General features: G+C 42.9%; 1 protein-coding gene across 15 annotated transcripts in view; it reads right to left on the reverse strand.

The window, feature by feature from the left end:
* Positions 1 to 2,842: 2,842 nt before the first annotated feature.
* Positions 2,843 to 21,532, reverse strand: part of Sox5 (SRY-box transcription factor 5) — a 936,665-nt gene continuing 917,975 nt past the window's right edge. For all 15 annotated transcript variants that reach the window (XM_040743583.1, XM_040743581.1, XM_040743582.1 and 12 more), the window contains 4 exons: positions 17,492 to 17,600; positions 14,765 to 14,938; positions 9,784 to 10,000; positions 2,843 to 8,191 (listed from right to left, as the gene is read on the reverse strand). In XM_040743583.1, coding sequence (XP_040599517.1) covers positions 7,888 to 8,191; positions 9,784 to 10,000; positions 14,765 to 14,938; positions 17,492 to 17,600 — 804 coding nt within the window. In that variant the 3' untranslated portion in view covers positions 2,843 to 7,887. The remainder of the gene's footprint in view (positions 8,192 to 9,783; positions 10,001 to 14,764; positions 14,939 to 17,491; positions 17,601 to 21,532) is intronic.

Raw genomic sequence — 21,532 nt, forward strand, 5'->3', positions numbered from 1 at the left:
TGTGAGTTACAAATTACCCGGAAGGTACATAAAAATTGTTAAAGGTTTTCTTTTTTCTTTTCAGTTTGCAAAATAAAGAATCTTGAAATACTTAGAAAGTTAAGAGAACTTTTAATAGTTTTCATATGGCAAAAAATAAGAATTTGGGATGTCTTTGAAAGCTTTAAAAGCTTATAGAGTTGTGTGCCTTGTGGGCAAAGAAGTTGCTAACATGAAACACTAAACACTACCAGAGACTTCAGTTTTCAGACATCAGGAAACACCTCTTCATATACCTCCAAATGGTTGACTGCAGTCCTGCTTGCTAACCTGGAAGGGGAAAGGTTTGCTTACAGGATAATCTCTAAGTAAAAAGAGACAATTTTTGTTCGTTATTTGGGCTCTGCCAGTATAGGTGGTAGATGAGTTCATGAAACTGTATTTTGTGTCGGTCTGGAACATGGTGAGATGAAGGCTGACAGCCATTCCCAGCAGGCTGTCTGGTGGCCTTTCCAGACCTGTTCTATGCCCCACCTTACCCCCCCCCACTACCTTATAGTAGGCCACTACGCACTTATTATAAATATAGATATATATTTATAAATTCCAACATTGACTTTTATAGACGAAAACTTTATTTCAAATATATTTTACAGTTGTGTGTAATTAGGATCGCTTCCTAGATCCTGAAATTTAATAATAAATTGAGCAGTCAGTGTACAAAATACATGTATGTACTTGGGCCTATTAATCCTTACGGCTTTTCTGCTAGTTTAGTATAGTGTGTTTCCCTTTAACTGGAATGTGTACTGAATGTGATGATGTCATAATACATGTCCTTTTGGCTGAATGTTGGATATCATGGAAGGACCACTTTAGGCCATGATTGCTTGCATATTGGGGATGTAAAACTTTGTATATTTGAACCTGACTTAAGAAAAATAATAGAGCCTTACGATCAGAGCTGAATTAGTTCATTCTTAGTGGCAAAAAATATAGCTTGCTAAGCAAATTGGTAGAGTACCGCATTGGAGGACAGATGTTTAGCCTGCTTAAGAAAATGTAACTATTTTTGCAGGACTCCCAGCAATATTATTTGCGTAATTATGATGCTTATGAAACTGGTTGTCCCACAAGCTTTTAGATTCCTTTATAAACTTTATAAACCTTCAAAACTGGATTTTTCGTCAACAGTCCATCTAGACATGAGACATAGGGTGGTTTCCTGTGTGCCTTGGCCTCTGTTGCTGTGGCAGGTGGCAGCAGTAACATTGTGAAGTCATAGAAAGGGACGCTTGAAAAGTATAACATTGGCAACAGTGACAGCGCCTTTAAAACAAAACTAAATAAATAAATGAAAGTGGCGGACTGAGGGTGTTGAAGTTAGAGAAATGGGAACTTCTCCTTGGTGGCTTAGACTTTTGTAGTTGCTCTTTGGCAGCAAGGGGAAAGAGTCCCTGACTCACATATCGTAAGCCCTGAAGAACATAGCATTGGGATCTCTAAACTGAAATACTGTAGTTGCAGTGAAGGGAGCTTTGTCTGGTAGAGATCGAGGAGAGTGAGTTTTCCTTAAAGCTCAGGTTTTCCCCACCCAAAATCTGGTAAAGCCTCTTCCAGAGAGTCTGAGGGTGTATCCAAACATGGCCTTAGATGTTCAGCTTGTCCCGGCGTCTACTTCCAGAATCCTACAATGGATGTTTTCTCTTCAGAACCTTTTACAAACCTTGCATAGTTGTATGATGTTTTTTGATGCCCCAATGCCTGGGTCTCTGAAGCTTGTGGCTAAGTGAACTCCTAGATGCTGAGGGAATGGTTATCGCTATAGTGATGGCTCCAATATCCTCAAAGCCATTCATGAGAGAGAGAGAGAGACTCTGAGAATGTTCTCTAACTGTGGTGTCAACTACTCCGCAGAGGCCTAAGGTTTATGTGAAAACATTGTAGACAACAGTAACTATTAGATTCCATATGCAAAGCACAAGTAGGGGTGGTGGAGGAGTTCAGCCCTTTTTATCCAACAAAATAGGTGGTTTGGAGCTATCAGTGTTTACACAAGTATTTGGAGCTGAGCAATGGCCAACAGTTAATGTCCCAAGGTTCTGGTTGATATCTCGATTGGGCCCTGGACTCGGCACATCTAAAAGCGAATTCTCAGTTCCATGGGTCTGCCTTTGTAGCATGCCCTTTTTAGTGATGAATTGCAGAGCAGAGACTGCTCCATGTATGTTTTACCAGTGTTCACAGTAGGTTTTATCTCAGCCACTGCTGCTTTCAAACAAAACCCCAAACCAGTCAGTAACTCAGAAAGCCTCAGAGGAAAGTGTGGCACACAGAACTATCCAGACAGAAAACACACAATGTTGGGAGCAAAACTGGCCCTTGGAAAAAAAGACTTGTGTTTTTAACCACAGCTTTAAAAATGGGTAACTGACTCCACAGGCTAAGGTGTGTTATGAGCAACTTAGAAGCGGCTATAATTCAAACTGCACCTCACTCAGGCAAAAATGATTCCTGGCACTTAGTACTGTATGAGCTGACATCAGGAAACTTGCCACTAACGCACAGGGATAGAGTGTAACTGTGGGGTGTAAGAGTAGCAACCCTCACCCAGTGAAGTGTGCCTGGCGACATGGAAACTGCTGTCTTTGAGTCAGTGATTCAGGCATGGACTCGGGGTGGATTCCTGCCTGAGTCCTGTTTTAGGAACGTCCACATTTAAGCCTGACACCCTTAGTTCTTAGTTCAAAGTCAGTCAATGTCATGATGATTACAGAGAAGGAGGCAACTTCTCCAGACTTCTCTTTGTCTCATAAACGAACAGTTACCCGTTCATCAACAAATCGTGCAGAGAGACACAGTGTAATAGATAAAGGACACATTTGCTGTTTTTATTGGTGCCTTGCACGGCAGTAATACTGAAAAAGGGAATGCAAAACAGAACAAAGGGGAATGAAAACAAAAACAGAAAAGCAAAAAACAGGTTGCTGGGAACCCACATCTTTTTTTTTCCCCAAGAGTACACAAACTCCTGTTTTATTCTTATTGTGGCATGAATGATAACATAAAACCAAAAACATGAAAATATACAACTTATATTACACTATGTGTTATGAACAAAATAGAAATCTATAACTCTATGTTATATTTACACAGTTTTTTACTTTATTAAATTTCAAGTGAGATGGTGGTTTGCACATACTTTGTTTTAAGTCCAGGCATTGATTGTCTCTTCTCTATTTTTTTAATCATTTAAAAACAAACAAACAAACAAAACCTTTTCACTTGTGAAATCCAAGCTGTTAGAAAGACTTAAGTGCGTTCGAGCCAGGGGAGCTGAATAAATACTGTCTTAGTGGACCAGTGACAGACACACTGGGACGGACAGGGGCCCATCAGTAGGAAACTCAACACACATCACCTCCAACCTGCAGAACTTCAAAATTAAATACTGTGTGAACCTGGCTAGAGAATGCCTGTGCCCTACAAGACAGAAAGAGCTCAGCCACTTTAAGTGGGGTTTGTTTTGTGTTTTTTTTCTTTCAGACCTCCTAAAGTTTTACTTCACTATTAACTTGATAAACAAATATTTTATAAACCTGTTTGTAAATATACAGTTATTACAATTCAATAATTTACTTTTTAGAGTAAGGAAAGTCTAATTCTTTCTTATGTTTTAAAATGAGATAGAAGAGGATTCCTCTGAGAACAGTATCAGCTTGTGCATTAAGAAAATATCTAGAAAGGGGCCATAAAATAGTAGAGATAATTTCCTTTACGTGAACTAAGGTGACTGTACTTCAGAAATCAAATATATGAAGTGACCTCATTAAAGGACACTTTATACTTTAATATTTAGTCCCTATGGGAAGATTTGGTTTCAACCATGATACATATGTTTATTGGGAGGTGTTTAGCACAAAGGTAATTCTTAGCTAGATATCAAATGAACTTTTAAAGTTCATTTGATTAATTTGAGTAAAAATATACTAGTGTGTTTCTTTTGATTGTAGTAATGAACAAAATTATCATTAACTTACTAACAACTTAAACCCACTTTTTCTGGTGAATATTTTTCTTAGATTTATATCAAACTGGACTATTTTTAGAGGTACCAATTACAAATATAAAGGGAGAAACGGGCAGCATTGTTGTTTATTGTTATAAATGCAGGGATGATGAGGGAAGATGGGGGTATGGCTTGAACATACAGGCAGGGGAAAGGAAGGAGGGTTGGGGTGTGGCTTGAACAGTTAGACAGGTAGAGAAAAGGTGGGATTCAGTTTGCTAACTTTGATCTTTTCATATGTCTTATTTCCTCCACCATACCTTGTTTGGTCATTGTGTGGCACAGAAAAGAATATAAAGTTTTAGGATCCTTTACAAAAATCATCATCCAATCAAGGGCCCAAAGGGCAAAGTGTTAACACAGTTAAACTGCTATTAAAAGCACCTTTTTTTTCCCAAGTGACTTCAGTGCACCTTAGACATGAATAGAATTACCTTTGCTTTTGTTGTCCCCCAGGGAAAACTCTTGGGCAAAGCACACTCAACATCCACTGAAGAAAATGTCAGGACAGATTATGACGGAACATTATGCACTTGCTTTGTGGTTTTCTCTGGGCACAGTTCAATCACAGACATCAACTCAACTAAACTGGAGAGTTTCGGCTGCTACAAGTCACCATGAACAGTTTGTTTTCCCTTCAACTAAAACAGATGCCGACCAAAGAGAAAGTCTGCTCAGATAGTGCTGTGTTGGGATGGGTTTTGGCCGTGGATGCCTTCAGTAGCATCTACCTGGAGCTAAAACAAAGTATTCTTGCTGCCCAAGGTCAAGAAATGAAAAGCAAGCTTGGCTAGAATGTGCTGTGAGGTAGGAACCCAGCACATGTAAGTGGAGAACCCACGTCAGTCAGGAGGGTTTCTTGACAGACACAGAGAAACATTTGTTTTTAATAAATCTGTTTTCACATTGTATGTTATAATGGTATAAACACAAGTGTCTATTTTTTCTCTTATTCAGAGTGCTTCAAAACAAAATAAACAAAAACAAAAAAATGGCTCTAGATAATTGGTAATTAAATAACTAAAATGGGAGGAAAGAGCATAAGTTAATTAAGATTGAACGCGACCCTCCTACTAATTCACCCCTTCATATTAAACACCAGAACTGATACTGCCGGGGCCAAAACTGTTAACACAGAGGAAGTTATGGATGGAGAAGCAAGTGTGTGGATGAGTATGTGTGTATCATATGCACACATACATGTATGTGTGTACAAGAATGTAAGAGCTGGAAATAGAAATTAGTTTTAAATACCCAACAGCTTACTGGCTGTACTTCCAAATCAGAGCAGAATAAAATAGAAAGGGAGAAATAAAATAAATTATACATAATTTACTAATCTTGGAACAGCTGACCGTTATTATTATTATTATTATTATTATTATTACTATTATTATTATTTTATCATCATTTTACAACACTAGCAAAAAGAGGCAATTCAAAGGAAAATACAGTGATTAAAAAATAAAAACAACAAACAAACCACAAACAGAAAATAGAACCAAACTTCTGACATGCAGGTATGATCAGCTCCTCCAAGCAAAACCCCAGAGCAAGACTTTTGAGAGAGAGAAAAAAACAAAAGGATTTTTCTTTTTTTTTTTTTTTTGATTTTTTGTTTTTGCTTTTTTGTGCAGGAAAATCAAACTTGAGGGCAGTGTTTGGTGGAGCAAAAATGAGAAAGGGATGGAACACTGTAAAATATCCAGGCCACTGGCTACAGTGTAACACAGCCACCCAGGCCACTGGCTACAGTGTAACACAGCCACCCAGGCCACTGGCTACAGTGTAACACAGCCACCCAGGCCACTGGCTACAGTGTAACACAGCCACCCAGGCCACTGGCTACAGTGTAACACAGCCACCCAGGCCACTGGCTACAGTGTAACACAGCCACCCAGGCCACTGGCTACAGTGTAACACAGCCACCCAGGCCACTGGCTACAGTGTAACACAGCCACCCAGGCCACTGGCTACAGTGCTGACTGGCTGGTACTAAACACTAACCATGGTCAATGACCTGCAGAGACTCTGTGTTTGTTTGTCCAGGCCCCACCCCTGCCTTGGCCCTTTGGTTGGTGATCCCCAGTCTTGTCACCATTGGCACTTGCTCCCAGCAAGGACTCTGCTGGCACCAGCGATGGATCTTTAGCAGACTCAAATTACAGTGAAGGACCAAACAGCAGTAAGGGTCTGTGTACAACCAGGCTCCACTTTGTGGTGCTACATTGTATTGGAACCAAATCCTTTTTCTTACTGAATGGCCCCCATTTGTGAAATGCAGTGTCTGACCTCATTGCATGTAGAGATGAAAAGAAAATCTTACAGAACTCCCAGTTCTGTTTCCCGAGTGGGAAAAGATGGCATGGTGGGGACATACCCTAATTCTGTATCTCTGAAAAATGGCCAAATATATTCAGTCAAAACAATGATTGTTTTACTCCAAGTTTCAACAGGAAACACACACCCACACACACCCCACACACCCCCACACACACCACTAAGTAGCAAACATTAAATGAAGCAAATTGTTTAGGGAGAAGGGACCTCGGGAAGCATTGGGTTGGTCACTTCCATGTTTGGCAAGCCCATGTCCATGACACAGGGCCATCAGGTCCACCCCATAATAAACATAGTAGAAACTGAAAAATAGAATTTCTGAGCCCTACGTTTAGTTCCATTGTCGCTGGAAGTGCAAAGTCGAGGTCAAGGTTGCTTCTAGACTACTTGCTTATGAGAGGTGGGATTCTTGCTTATGAGAGGGGGGTTTTGCTTACAATGGCCCAACATTATTCCCTAATAGGAATGTATCTAATGTACCATAACCACACACACACACACACACACACACACACAAATCCAAGATCAGAAAATAATTTTTCCTCTAAATTTCTGTCTCTCTCTCTCTCTTTTTTCACCTGAGAACGGCACCTACAGTTTCCATTAAAAAACAATCAATCTCACCAGCTGCTGGTGTATCAGCTCTTGGCAGGGACTGTCTAAGGTTTAACACTGTCCCAGCTTCAGAAGGAGCAGGAGTAAGGAAGGAGTAGAAAATGAAGTTGGTGATCGCTTCAGTATGGATTTGGCACTTGCTTAAAGACGTAGTGTTGTGTGCAAGAGTTAGAGGTCTCTAAAGGAAATGATTGCTGATTGTATGGTGTAGAAGCAAGGAAGGCAAAATAACGGGCTCTTTTTTTTCCTCTCTCCCCCACCCTCACACACGGGACCCCATCTTTAAAGCAGAAGAAAGAGAGGGGGCAGAGGGACCAAGTGCCCATCTCTCTCTTTCCATCAGGTGCAAGACAACAATCGCAAAGGATAAAAGGAAAGAAAAGGCCAAAGAAAAACCCAGAACCATCCCCCCAAACAAAACAAAACAAAACTTACTTTTTTAAAAAAATTGTAGCACAAAACAACAAAACACATTCACAAGCCACTTGTTGGCACTGTGTACCTGAGTGAGAATTTCTAGTTATAGAACAAACAGCCATAGAGTTTATTTAAAAAAAAAAAAGTTGACGGGCGAGACTTCAGTGCTGGGGTCTAGCAGCTGAGTTACTGGCTTTGTTTTTTTTTTGTTTTTTTTTTGTTTTTTTTACCCATAGCTTATTTCAATCTCTTGTTGATGTTGTCTGCTTGGCAATCGTTTCCTTCCCGAGCCTTTCGAGGCGGACGGAGGTCTATTTGTCAGCTGACGTCCCAACTATGTAAGACTAACAGTTAAAATAACAGTCAGTGTATGAGAAAGTTAATGTGCTTGGCCACTGGTAAGGATGGACCAGCTAGGGCTTCTCTTCAAGTCCTCAGCTCACCACACCACAGTCTGCCGGCCCTTATCAGTTGGCTTGTCCCGCCATATGGTTTTCGCTGTCACTCCCATAATCTACATCCGGGTCATCTTCTTCCTCGTCGTACTCGTCGTAAATCTCTCCGTTGATGTCCTCAGCCTGGATCTCCTCCTTGATGTGAGGCTCCTCCCCCTTCACGCTGTAAGTGCTCTGAATCAAGGGTATCCCGGGCTCTGGGCTGCTGGACACACTTGAGTGCTCCGAGGGCAGGTGAGGGGACGGCATTCCCGCCATGGCGATGGCTCCGGGGTACACAACTCCAGCAGTCGCGATGGGAATCTGTGCTTGTTGCCTGTCACAAGAAAGAGAAGGTGAGCGTGAACACGAGATCTCAGCCGTCCTCTGGCCCGGCACCAACTGGATCCAGCTTGCCCAGCCTGCTTACATGACGTTACCCAGGCATTTAGTTGAATTGCCATTTGATAATTAAAATAATCCCGACTTTTTATCATTAGGTTAAGGAAATTCTGTCACTGAAAGATTCAGCAGAATTACCCAAGAGCTTGCTTTCCAGTTCACTTTGCCTTACCTACGACAAATGGAAGGAGTCTTTGTTTTTCCTACAATGGGGCCTACAGACAGTTCAAGTGTAATGGGGAAAAAAAATCTCTAAACTACTGAGAACATTCAGAATAATGCTATAGTCCTCTAAGTATGAGAAGGTAAAACTATCATGTTATCGACCTAGTGTGTGAAATGGTGTGAGCCCTTGGGGGGGGTCACAGGCAGAGACAGCCTTATAGACATATGACCCCAGAAATTGCCTACAGTCCCATACTTATTTCCAAGTCCTACTGTCCCACTCTTTAAAACCATTTAACATGGGACTCTCAGCTTTGCACTGGACCTTAACGATTAATTTAGCTGATACTGGTGGGATGGATTCCCAGGCATTCTTCTGGGCTCTCCTTCCTTCTTTCATTCACTGGTAGATTGACTGTATGCTCCAGAGATGGTGGCCTCCTAGAGCCTTGCCCAGAGCACACTGGCTCTGGAGAGTGCCTGGCAGGTGTGATCAGCTTCCTCTTATGATTCAGCCACCTTCTGCCTATACCCAGAGTGGTCTTTGCTACCTATGCTCTCTGTTATCTTAACTGTTTCAGCCACTAGTGATTTTTTTCCCTGTGTATCTTGAGAATTCTGCAGTGCCATTGTAGGCAGCCTATAGCATCCCCGTGCAGAGAGCATCCTTGAGGCAGAGTTCTAAATTCGGGATGGAACTCTCCTGCCCGTGACCTTGCTGCATCCTAAACATAATCTCTACTGAATAAGATGCATACACAGAAGGCGCACGCTTGAGTGTGTGTGTGTATGTGAGTGTGTGTGCGTGTGTAACTCCACACTACTCAAAAGCAAGTGATTCTTCTGGAACTAGTGTTCAGTTGTGCTATCTTGAATAAGCTGCCAGTAGTGAAATTTGTCATAGTGACATGCTGGAAGTCATCAACACCAGTGAGGAGAGGAACTGGTAAGATCCGGCCACACCTCTAAATCTGTGACTTGTGAATAAAACTTATGGGGGAGCAAGGAGCTCACAGTGGATGCCCCGCGATATGCAAACATAGATACACATATCTGTCTGTCCGTCCATCTGTCTGTCCGTCCGTCCGTCCGTCCGTCCGTCCGTCCGTCTGTCTGTCTGTCTGTCTGTCTGTCTGTCTGTCTGTCTGTCTGTGTGTTACGTATGTTTTCCAGGCTACATACTGGATACAAAATAATCTTGGAAGAAAAAGACTGTAGGTTCCTTTTCAAAAGGCTGCTTTGCAGCTGTACAGCGGGGGCCGGGGGGAGGGTAGTCCCCTTGTGGACCACGTGCAGTTGGCGTTGTGTGGCGCAGCAGCTGTACAGTGGGGGCCGGGGGGGGCCGGGAGGAAGTCCTCTTACCCGACGTTGAAGTACTGCCGCATCTCCTGCCTCCGGTTCCGCATGATGGCCTTGTACTCCCCGATGCGCAGCTTCTTGCCATCTACCAAGCAGGTGCGCTTCGGCCTGGGCTTGTACTTATAATCCGGGTACTTCTCCAGGTGCTGCTTGCTGAGGCGGGCCTGCTCCTCATAGTATGGCTGTTTCTCTAGGTTGGTCATAGCTTTCCAGCGGGATCCTGTGGAGACAAGGGGTTAGGGATGCCAATTTTCAGTGTTCCTAAGAACCATAAAAAAATAAAATAAAGAGAGATGCCACGGAGAACAAGAAAGGAATTTAGAGAGAGAGAAAAAAATAAATGTTGGACAAAACCCAGAACTACACAAACATGTTTCCGATTAGCAAGATCAACTTGAAAGGCGAGATTTTCACAAGAGCAGAGGTGTCTGTAAGGAAATTATGCACCCAAAAGACACGAGCACTGGGCAACGCATTATTTTTGACTCGAATGAACTGTTAGCTAAACTTGCTCATTATGCGCTGCAAAGCTCAAGCGTTTTATATGATGCAGTTAAACTTCTAAAAGTCCCAAGTGAATTCAACACGTACTGTGAATCCGTAGCTTATTGAGTCTTGGAGCATTTCTATGTTGAGGGCACATTGCTTATCACAAAAGTTCACGCATCACGTGCTTGTTTCAGAAGCCATGCCTGTAAAACTCATCGTGCTTAAGAATCAACTCCTTTAAATAGGTGCTTATGACTAGAAGGAAGATCGGGGGTATGGGAGGGTGGCGGGGGTTACCGCCTGTGAGAACTGCGCTAAGACCTTTGAGCCATCTCGGGTCCTGTGATGCTCTGATCAGCCAGCCCTGACTCACATGGTAGATGGCGAGAGCTGACACCTGCCACTTGCTCCTAATGCTGCAACCCTTTAGTACAGTTCCTTGTGTTGTGTTGATCCACAACCATAAAGTTATTTTGTTGTTACTTCATAACTAATTTTGCTATTGTTATGAATAATAATGTGAGTGTCTGATTTACAGGTTATCTGATATGTGATGCCCAGAGAGTCATAACCCACAGGTTGAGAACCACTGCTTTCGTGGGACTTTCCTATTAGTATGCTGCTTCTGGGGTCATTACAAACACACATAATATTAATATACTGTTGAATGAGATCTGTTCTTTTCATGGCATTTCTTGCCAGGGTATAGACCGGATTTCAAACTGCAGATCAGCCCATAAGGGTCAGTTTACCAGAAGCAGTTCACCAGATAGAAAAAAAAATACAATGATAATCACAGGTCTCTGATTCTATCTTCTCTGAAAACTAAATACAGAAATAAGGAGATTCAGTCAGATTATTGAAGACTTTCTCTAAAATATCTCTTGGCTAAGGAAATGAAATTCTCACTGAAGGAGGTAACCTGTCTTGGCTTGACGATCATTTTTACATTTCCTATCATGCACAATGGCGGGTGGGTAGGGTGAGAATTAAAACACCCTGTTTTAAGTGTGTTTCCCTTCAGAGCACCCAGCCTTAAGCTATAGTCTAAAATAGGGCCACATAGTAATTACAAATACCAATACCTTTCGCTTTTAGAGTCAGGGTCTCTCCCGGTAGCTCAGTCTTCCTGCTCTAATATTCCAAATTCTGGGATTACAAGCATGTATACCCCCACTACTCAGCTTACAGATTTATTTATTCATGATTATGAATTATGACACTCAGATACCAACGGGGATGCAGCGACTCAACCCCGCCTTAGGACCATGCAGTCTTAGTTTGGAGGCAAATCTAGTTTACATCTTTAATACTTCCTCTGGGTAAGAACGGCCAATTGGTAAGTTGGTTTTGGTCTCAGTGGCTTCCCAGCAACAACAGCAGTTGACTGCAGACCCCATAGCTCACTCATTGGGTGTAGTAGCAAACACATTGTGGTAGTTTACCCCCTCCCCACAGAGACATGAAAAGAGCTGCTTGGTTTGTGCCCACAGCCGTGTACCATGAGGTAGTGGCTTGCTGTGGGCTCTTTGCGACGAAAGTGAATAGACTATTGGGAATGCCTCCTCATAAACAAAAAGAGTAAGTTGCAATGAAAAACATATTTGATGCTCAAAATAAGAGAAGATAAGTAGCCTTCACCTTTTTTTTTTCTTTCTGACTTCTGAGTCTGGCAGTATGCTACACGAGGAGAGCTGTGCTGAGCAGCTATGCCATCTCCATGGGGCATGTAATGAATTTGCACATTTTACTCCGACTACTGTATATCTAATCAGAAAAAGATGTCCCCAGTCCCTGATCTCGCGCCAAACAGTAAAAGGTGATTCCGTATGTTAACAATTTCAGCAGAATGGCTTATTAAAACCAGATTTTAGGGTATTATAAAATGCTTAGAAGCCCTTTAAAATGTCAACTAGGATCCCCAGAGACTACGTAAAATGTCAACCCAGCTCAAGCGCCTGTTTTAAGCAGAATGAATTAGCAGCATGCTGTCGGAGGCTGTTATCCAAAACAATCAGTAGAGAGAAAAACATCAAGCCTTCTTTGTACTTTTATATGAAATAGGCCATTTAGAACCATCTTGTTGCTATTTGAAGATTTTGTATTTATTTAAAGCTATAACTAAATATTGAGGCCCCAAACACTTGAGTGTTTAATTTTTATGTGACTATATATAAATGCTATATGTTTAATTAATATGGCTTTATCAGTAAGTCTTGGGCTGGGATCACCTTATGTATAGATTGTAATGTCAGAGATCATATAGCAACTCCCACCTTAACAGATTCTCCTAGCCAGTTAGTAAAGAATCTTTGGTACATTTCCTAGAAAAATTATTGTCTTTAAAAAGAAAAAAACACACAAGCCAGGTGGGGGTGGTGCATGCCTTTAATCCCAGCACTCAGGGGCAGAGGCAGGCGGATCTCTGTGAGTTCCAGACCAGCCTGGTCTACACAAAGCTAGTTCCAGGATAACCAGAGCTGTTACACAGAGAAAGCCTGTCTCAAAGGAAAAATAAAAACATGTTTAAAGATTTCTAACCGTGTGTGTGTGTGTGTGTGTGTGTGTGTGTGTGTGTGTGTGTGTGTGTGTACGAGCACGCACAGGCAGTTGATCATGGAGACCAGACTTTGGATACTGTGGTCCTGCAGCTGCAGGCAGCTGTGAGCTTGACTGCTGAAAACCTAGCCAGGCAGCAAGTGTTCTTAACTACTGAGCCACCTCCCCAGCAACCACAGCACTGCTCCAAACTGTTCTTCTATCTAGATAAAGTTTTAACCAGTGAAATGGATTTAGCACTGAGCTCCTTTGTCAAAGTGACTACAGGCGAAGCAGGTATGCCATGTTCAGATGAGGATTCCCTCCAGACATAGTGGCACACTCCTTTAATCCTAGCATTTGGGGGAGAGAGGCTGGCATATCTCTGAGTTCGAGGCCAGCTTATTCTACATACTGAAGCCCAGTTTTTAAAAGTTTGGGGGATTCATGATTTGGGTGATCCGTGGTGAAGAGAGAATAAAGTAGTTAAAGGGAGACATAGGCCAAGACACGGCAGAGTCATTAGAGATACTGGTTTCCCCTTCGTCAATTCCCGCAGTGTTTATGCAAATTTATGTTTTCAGATACACAAATCCTGTTTCTGCAAGGGGCTCCACTTGTTCTAATCTTTCAGACAACATCCATGCATTCATCTGAGGACTATTTTAGAAGAGAACACTAACGTATGCGCAAACACACACACACACACACACACACACACACACACGTTCAGGTGCATGTGTTTTTATGTGATCTGATGACATTGCAGGAACACCTTGGGAACCGGGTGGTGTCTGCTGCCTCTGTTGAGACTATGGAAGTATAAATACGGAAGGGTACATTCAGTCACCACTTGCAGGTGATCAGTCCTTCAACACACCCGCAGAGACATTTCTTTATGATGTCCACACAACTCCAAGAGCATTATCAGTTCTATTAAAGCCTAAGTAGTTTATGCGCTTGCTGCTTCTTACTTTGAAGGCCTCCTTTTTTCTCTGTCGGGGCTTGGTGCTTTCATTCTGAACTCTAGTTGTTACAGAATGGACAATGTAGAACCCACCTTGCTGCTCTACTGCACCATGCTACTTGGAGATGAAGATGAGGATGGTGATGGTTACGTGGTCAAAAGGCCAAAAGACAAATGGAGAATAGAACCTTCATTTCCCTTTAGCTCTACCTGGCTCTTGCCTTAAGTCAGTCTGCAGTAACTCTTTCTGTATTCCATGCCCTCCCTGCCTCTGTCTGTCTGTCCATCAATTCCTCTCTCCTTCTCTCCTTCCTTCCTTCCTTCAATCCTTCCTTCCTTCCTTCCTTCCTCCCTCTCTCCCTCCCTTCCCATCTTCTCTGTGTCTGCTTTGGGGTAAACGCGTGCTCTGTCTTCTGGTATACTGGGGGCTGTCCTGGTAAGCCAAGCTTCTTTTCAGTTAAGCTCACAGCAATGCCCATGACTCTAAGGGCTACCAGGAGCACCTTCAGTCCATAGGGTTATTGGCCATACGGGAGTGGACATTCTAGATCCTATGTTCTGATTAGCCAGTCTGTAGCTCCCCTCTCCGCCCCGCACGCCATATGCCGTGCACACTAAACACAACTCTAAAATTTGCATGCTCCTGCAAAAGAGCACAAGAGAGGGGTGAGACCTGCATGACCGCTTCACAAGGGAAATGAAGAAAAAAAGTCATCACTAGGAATGGCATGCGTGAAAGCAGGGAGGACTTTTACAGTCATGGGCGTGACCACTTTTCAGAAGGGGTTACAAATGGGGCACTTGCCTCATTGAACAACTGATACTGTGCTCTTCACAGGGTCCTCAGTCATGGCAGTAATGTGCTGAAAAATCAGGTGGCAGGAGCCACGTGCCTGTCACACCCGGCCTGAGAGTGCCACACATCACAGGCACCCACTCAGGCCTCCACTCTCTCCTCACCCGGCACCCACGTAGGCCTCCACTCCTTACCCAGTATCTTGCTGATGTTGGAATTGTGCATGTCAGGAAAAGCCTGAAGGATTTTCCTCCGTTCGTCTTTTGCCCACACCATGAAGGCATTCATCGGACGCTTTATGTGGGGCTCGTTGCTCCCGCGTCCCCTAGATTCCCTGTAAATTCTTGACTCTGAAACTCCGGCGCTTCCTAGAAACAGGGAACATCAGCACTTCTGTCAGTGTTGAGAGCTGGCAGAACTCTCCCCTGATGACGGTTCTCTCAGTCTATTAAAATACCCGAAAACAAAACGTCCTTCTGATAATGGGACTCCCAGTCCCTAAGGCAGATGCTGCTTATGAAGTTTCTGTGATAAGTCTGTGGCAGCAAATGTGTATTTTTTTTAACCCGGTTCTCATTACTTCTTGGATTTTCAATGGACTATGGACAGTTTGAGCATTTCCTGAAGAGCTCCCAGAGAGCTGGGACATAATGTTTTTTTGATTCTTTGGGTGTATCAGTACTGCAGAAATATTATAGACGTAGAGGACCTGATAAAACCTGGGGACACTCAGGGGTATGGCAAGCTGGGTTAGGAAAGGCTACACCAAGACTGTGAGAAACTGAAGTATTTGTACCTCCCTTTTGTCTCCGAGGACATATTAGTAAAAACGTGCTAGATAGAATTTTGGTCAGAACAATATAAAGGTCTCCCTTTAATGTGGTTGTTGTTTTTCTTTTCAATTATATATGTATATATATTAATATATATGCATATATATTCTATTCTGCCTATAGTTGCAGGAGAGAGAACCAATTAATTAGTGTGTTGCTATTGATTCTTAAATTTTCTGTCATGTTTAAAGTAGGAAGAAACCGTATATCTCACTTAATGTTTTCTCCTAACATGTCATCAAAAGACCAATTGATGGTTGTGTTTAGATATCAAGCATTGACGATGATAAGCTGTCCCTCAACCCCAGAGAGTCACACAAGAAGCTACACTCTCCCTCCTCTGGCCTATGTGATTTCATTCAGTAGCTCTGGCAGAGTGGCTCACAGCTTGGAAGCCAAGATGCTTAGGTTTGGGTGAGGAGAATGAGGGGGGTCAGGAAGCATGGCACTCTGCTGTTATGTCGAAAGGAAAGAAAAACAGCAGAAAACTTAGAATCTGGGAGTTCCTGGTTCTTGGGCCACCAAGAAAATAGTCATGTCTTTCTTTTAAAAGCCCTTCCTATTCATCCGTATACCTTAATCTGCAGAATCGGTAAGCCGTCAGTAAATATTGCCTCTATAGGGCTGGCAGACTAAAAACAACAGCAGCAAGATAGCATCTCTCGGCCGGCCACACGGTTCACGGTTCCTCATTCATTACGTGCTCCTTGCCCGGCATAGCCTGGAAGCTGCTTTGCATGTAGGCACACCACTCAATTAGACAAGGGCAACACAAACTCTGCTGTTGTAATAATGCTCGGTGCCAGAGTGTGTTTTACCGTGGGAGGGGAACTTAAAATGGATGGAAGGTGTTACCGCCAGTAACTGCCTCTTGACCGACAAGCGGTGGCGCTCATGCACAACACCATCCTTCTGACAATGGGTTTGCCGCTAGGGAATGATCACATAGGCACATCTGACCCTGATGCTTCTGGTTCTTAACACCTTACGGCAACAGGAGCCACGAGTGCAGCAGTGCGGGCCTCCGTCGACTCTGAACAGGCTCTTTGTGTGTGTGTGTGTGTGTGTGTGTGTGTGTGTGTGTGTGTGTGTCAGCCAGATCTACTCTCCCTGGTGCAGTAGCAAGATGCACAAGGGAAATGGCAGCAGGGTTTTGTGTTTCTGGCACTCCAGCTGCGCATGTTCAGTTTCAAGGGAGCAGTAAGTGAAATGGTCCCGCTCGCCTAGCTGCCGAGGGCGTTGAGTAGAGATGTGTGTGTGTGTGTGTGTGTGTGTGTGTGTGTGTAGGAGTCTCGTGGACCTCCTCCTCTTCTGCATTCTGCTTCTCCGTGGTTTGCTGGGTCTCCTTCCAGCCTGCAGCAAGGCCAGGCCACTAATGCCCTAACGCACACATCACCTGGTCCTGGAGGGAAGACCTGGCTGGGGTCCTGCATAGAGAAACTATCTCTCCGTATGCTCTCTTTGCTGTCTCAGCTGAACTGGGTATCTGGCTGCTGGCTGCCATGTTTAAAGTGATGTAAGTGTGAGGTACAGGAGGGGAGTTGTAGCTCTCCAGACAGAGTGCTGGGAGGACGGGGGTCTAGATGCTGGGTTAGAGGGGCGTCTGTTGGTGTGAGGACCATGTGTCATGGAAGGCTCCAAATGCAAGGAAAATGCCCAGGCCATGTCTTCTGTACTGTTTGTTTAGCTGAAATTGCAAGCTACAAAATGAGCTGAGAGATATACAGTTCTACAAAATTTGGCGTGCAGGAAATAAGGAGGTGAGAGGTGGGGGAGGGCTGCTGGGAGAGAGTTCTTGCTTTGGAACTATGTCATCTTAGATCTGAGCCTTGCCTTTGGCACTTACAGTCCCCTGATCCTGGGGAAATGATTCCACACTGCTGGGGTCAACCGTCTGCAGTGGTGCTGACAGGTGTCGCAGAGCAAGAATGACTGAGGAGTGCTTGGTACACAGGGACTGCCCGGTGTGTGTGAACCCCCCCCCCCACTGCGATGGCCAGGGAGGCAAGGCCTTCCTGTCTACTCTCTTTGTTCTAAATGCATCTCTACCCCTCCATTCTGCGTGACGAATGAGTAAGAATCACAAACCATCGGAGTCTCCACTCATATTGAAATCCATCATTCCATGGCTAAATTTTCCTTCTTCATTCTGTTTAACTGCCAGTTGCTGAGTCAGACTCTCCAGTGTTGTTTTTTCCTTCAAAAAAAAGAAATTTAAAATGAGAATCTTGAAACTATAATTACTCAAAGACATTTCTCCCCTTGGGCCATACATAATAAAGTTGGCTTCTAGGAGACAGGGGATATTGGTTTATTCACCTTTGCATGTTCAACAAGGCAATTAAGGAAAATAATCAGCAGGGCTTTGGAAGGAACTTTGACTCTTTCAAACCCATAAAAAGTCTTGGCATTTGGGTTTTGTGTGCCTGAAGGAGTTAGGCTGGGATCCTTGGAGACAACCTTCCTTAGTCACAAAAAGCACATAGAGATTTCCCATCAGCAACCTGCTCTGTATTTGGGAAGCCGGCTTCATTTTTATTCAGTAAAGGTGTAGAGGTGGCATAAGTCCCAAAGGAAGCTTTCCTGTAGTCAGGTAACCAGAAACAGAGCTCAGAGGAGTTCACCTCTGGTGGCCATGTCCCAAATGCCATCCACACTGTTCACACAATGGTAATGAAGGCAATTAAATATTCATCACTAATTGCTTACCAAGGCTTCATATATCCAATGGAAGTGCCTGCTACTTGGACCACAATCTGACTTGGATTGCTCAGCCAAAATATTGAGTTGGCAAATTACTTGAGATACAAATAGACATGAATCTGATCTCAAAGAGATCATCTCTTAAAAGCATGCACTGTATGCCTTCCATTCATGGAGGACATGGTGTTAAAATTGAAATGATGATCAAGAAAAACACAATGCTTAATCTCACCGCATCATGATATTAAATTGCTTCCAAAGTAAGAGTTGACTCTGAGCACAGGAAAAAGCATGCAAGGAGAGGTAGGCTGCCTTCCTCTCCAGTTTCCCAGCCATGCTCTCTGGATAGTGGTGCTTCCAAGAAAGGCAGCCATTGGCGTCTGCAGCTATAGCTCAAGTCTCTTGCCAATTCGCCAGACTGCTGGAGAGAGATTGTCACTGGTAGATCATACACACTGCGGAGCTGCTTGCTACCCATGGGACAGTGTCAAAGAACATAACCAACTTTTGAAGACCATTGTATTACAAGGGAAAGAGTCCAGCAAATGCAGTCACAAATAACTAATGGAGCATTGAAATCCTTAATACAGTGCAGGCTTTATCTTGGCAAACCTTTGACAATAGTACAATTGTAAGAACTAGATTAAAATTTCTCTCAAGTCTGTGGCCTTGGAACGCTGTACTCTATTCAGCAAAGTCTGTATCTAACTTGATGGGAAAAACTTAAGTCGTCTACCAGCATACAAGAGAAGCCAGTTTACAGTCACCCCCACAGAATCACACAGTATTAAAGCTGAAGTAACTAGACTCCGACCCAGTTTGTTTTGGGTTTGTGACTGGTATTTTTCACAGTTTTGTAACCTCTGGATTTCTTTTTTTCCCCCGAGGGAGTCTACAGTATCCACTAAACTTAACTCAGGAGCTTCAAGGACACTAGTTTAACAGACTGTTTTCATAGCAAATGAAGCTGTTAAAATACAGTTGCACACACACACACCTCCATCAACAACATCTGAGAATCTGAGAGTGCCCTGGTCAAGAAAACATCTCTGCTACAAACCTGGTACATGAGTTAGCTTGTTGGAGCTCATTCTCTATGCTGGGATGCCCCAACCTATTGTGCCAGATGTTAACTCCTCATAGGAGCCCTTGCCCATGAAAATGAGTGGACTGGGTGGCCGAGAGGGAGGCAAGCAGGATGGGAGGAGGCAGGGGGAGGGAGGAAGTGTGGGAGGGAGAACTTTGGTTGGAATGTAAAATGAAATAAAAAATAAACATCACTGTACTTCTTTGGAGGAAGATGCGTGTACACATAATACCTTTCAAATTTTGATTTACTGGTCTACAGGGAAATGGCACTTCATATTGTCTAGAGAATGTCCCATTTGGATGAAAAGTTTTTCAAAAGAGAAATAGAAAAATGGAGGCAATCGGTTTAGAAAAAGAATGAAATTCTAAGTGTTTTCTAGCTCACCGAGTCCACCTCTATGAATGACTGTCCTGATGAGATGTTAAAACTAAGTGAGCAGGGATGTTGTGATCAGTTTTTATAGCAACTTACACCTAACTAGCTTCCACTAATACACATGGGATATTGAGACTAAGAAATTAGCCTCCCTAGAATGGAGCCCCTCAAACTGGCCAAAAAGCTGTCAGTAAGAGAAAGTAGAGATGAACGTGGTAGGGTACACATTTTGTCACACTTGGTACTTTGGTTCTTAGACATATGAAAAGGAAAAGGGAAATGTGATTGGACCGATTCTGGGGTGTGTGGCATGTTTCCAGTGAAGACAGAGGACAACCCAAGCAGAAAGCAATGTCCCTGTAGGCCACATGGAATTCCATACTGTAGTTAAATTTTATATGCACTTCTCAGGATCCCAGGTATATATATATATATATATATATATATATATATATATATATATATATGCATTTATGAATGGAAAGAAGTAAATGCAGATAATATTGTGAACCAACAAAAGATGAGTTGGATTTAAAGTTAGCTTTCACCAATAAAGTAATCAGAGTTAATTTATTCAGGAATATCAGGAGAAAGAATCAGTCAAGTGTTATAAGCATGTGTTGGTATGAAACAGTCTTCCCGAGGTCTTCCTTCCACTCTCCTACAGCCCCATATCTAGCCTCTAAAGCAGTGGTTCTCGACCTGTGTGTTGCTACCCCCGGGGGGGGTCTAATGAACCTTTCACATGTGGTCAACTAAGACCATCATAAAATACAAATATTTACATTATGATTCATAACAGTAGGAAAATTACAGTTATGAGGTAGCAACAAAGACAATCTTATTGTTGGGAGTAACAATAGCATTAGGAACTGTATTAAGAGCTTGCAGCATTAGGAAGGCTGAGAACCAATGTTCTAAAGGGTCTATCATGGGTAATATCATTTCTTAGACTCAGTCTTTTGAGATTATACCCTATAATTTCTGCATTTCTTTTATAGAGTCCTCTTCTCAAATGTGGCTGGGAATAAGAATAGTGTGACTCTCACAGTCCTCAGAATTAAATCTTGCCTAAATAGAATCAGCTCCAATAAAATAAGGAGATAAACATAACAAGTGGGAGCAGGGAGTGGTGGCACGGGCCTGGTAATTTCAGGACTTGGGAGGCTGAGATAGAGGTGTTGGTGTGAGTTTGAGTGGGAGTAAGGCCCTGTATGTCACTTGAACAAGCAAAGACAAGACAGACTGACCAGGTAGCACAGAGGTATATGGGAAGACATTGGAAATCACACAGACCAAGGTTTGGGGAACAGGGAAAATGTTGATGGACATTTTCTACCAACTTCATGAACTTGTTTCCATTGTGATCAGATCAATAAAATCATTATCAATGATAATGTTTATAGAATTTGCCTCAGCATACCTCAATTTTATGAGCTGTTTTTTAAACCTCACATGCCAGGTAGTAGCTAGGCTTTCCTGAGCTCTTATTATGAATCAGATGCAGATCTGGAATTTCCCTACCCTCATCCAGTTACAAAGAGCAGCAGTAGAGACCCAGGACCTTTAAAAATGCTGGCAACAGTTCTCTCCTGCTGAGGTCATCAAAGAGTAGATGAAAATAATTCTAGCAATGTGGTCAAAACAGAACTTTGGTGCATACATAAGTATGAGGCAAACAAAATGGCCTATATGTACCTCTGCTGATTAAAAATGAACAATTGGACAGCCAACAGATATCTTTTAAAAATAGAGTCCTCTTTGGCTAATCCAGTCTCGTATAAGTCAAAGGTTTGCTAAGACCAAGGGGGAAGTATTAGGTTATATCAGTTAAGATTCTGTGAAATCTTTTCTGATCTTATGTTGTCCTAAAGGAATATCAAACGATTATGTCTAGCCTGAAGAAGAGGAATGTGCACAGCTTCGATCCTGGCACTTGGAAGGTAAAGGAAAGGTATTGC

This window comes from Mesocricetus auratus, unplaced genomic scaffold (genome assembly GCF_017639785.1).
Source record: "Mesocricetus auratus isolate SY011 unplaced genomic scaffold, BCM_Maur_2.0 Super-Scaffold_100001, whole genome shotgun sequence".
NCBI classification, from domain to species: Eukaryota; Metazoa; Chordata; class Mammalia; order Rodentia; family Cricetidae; genus Mesocricetus; species Mesocricetus auratus.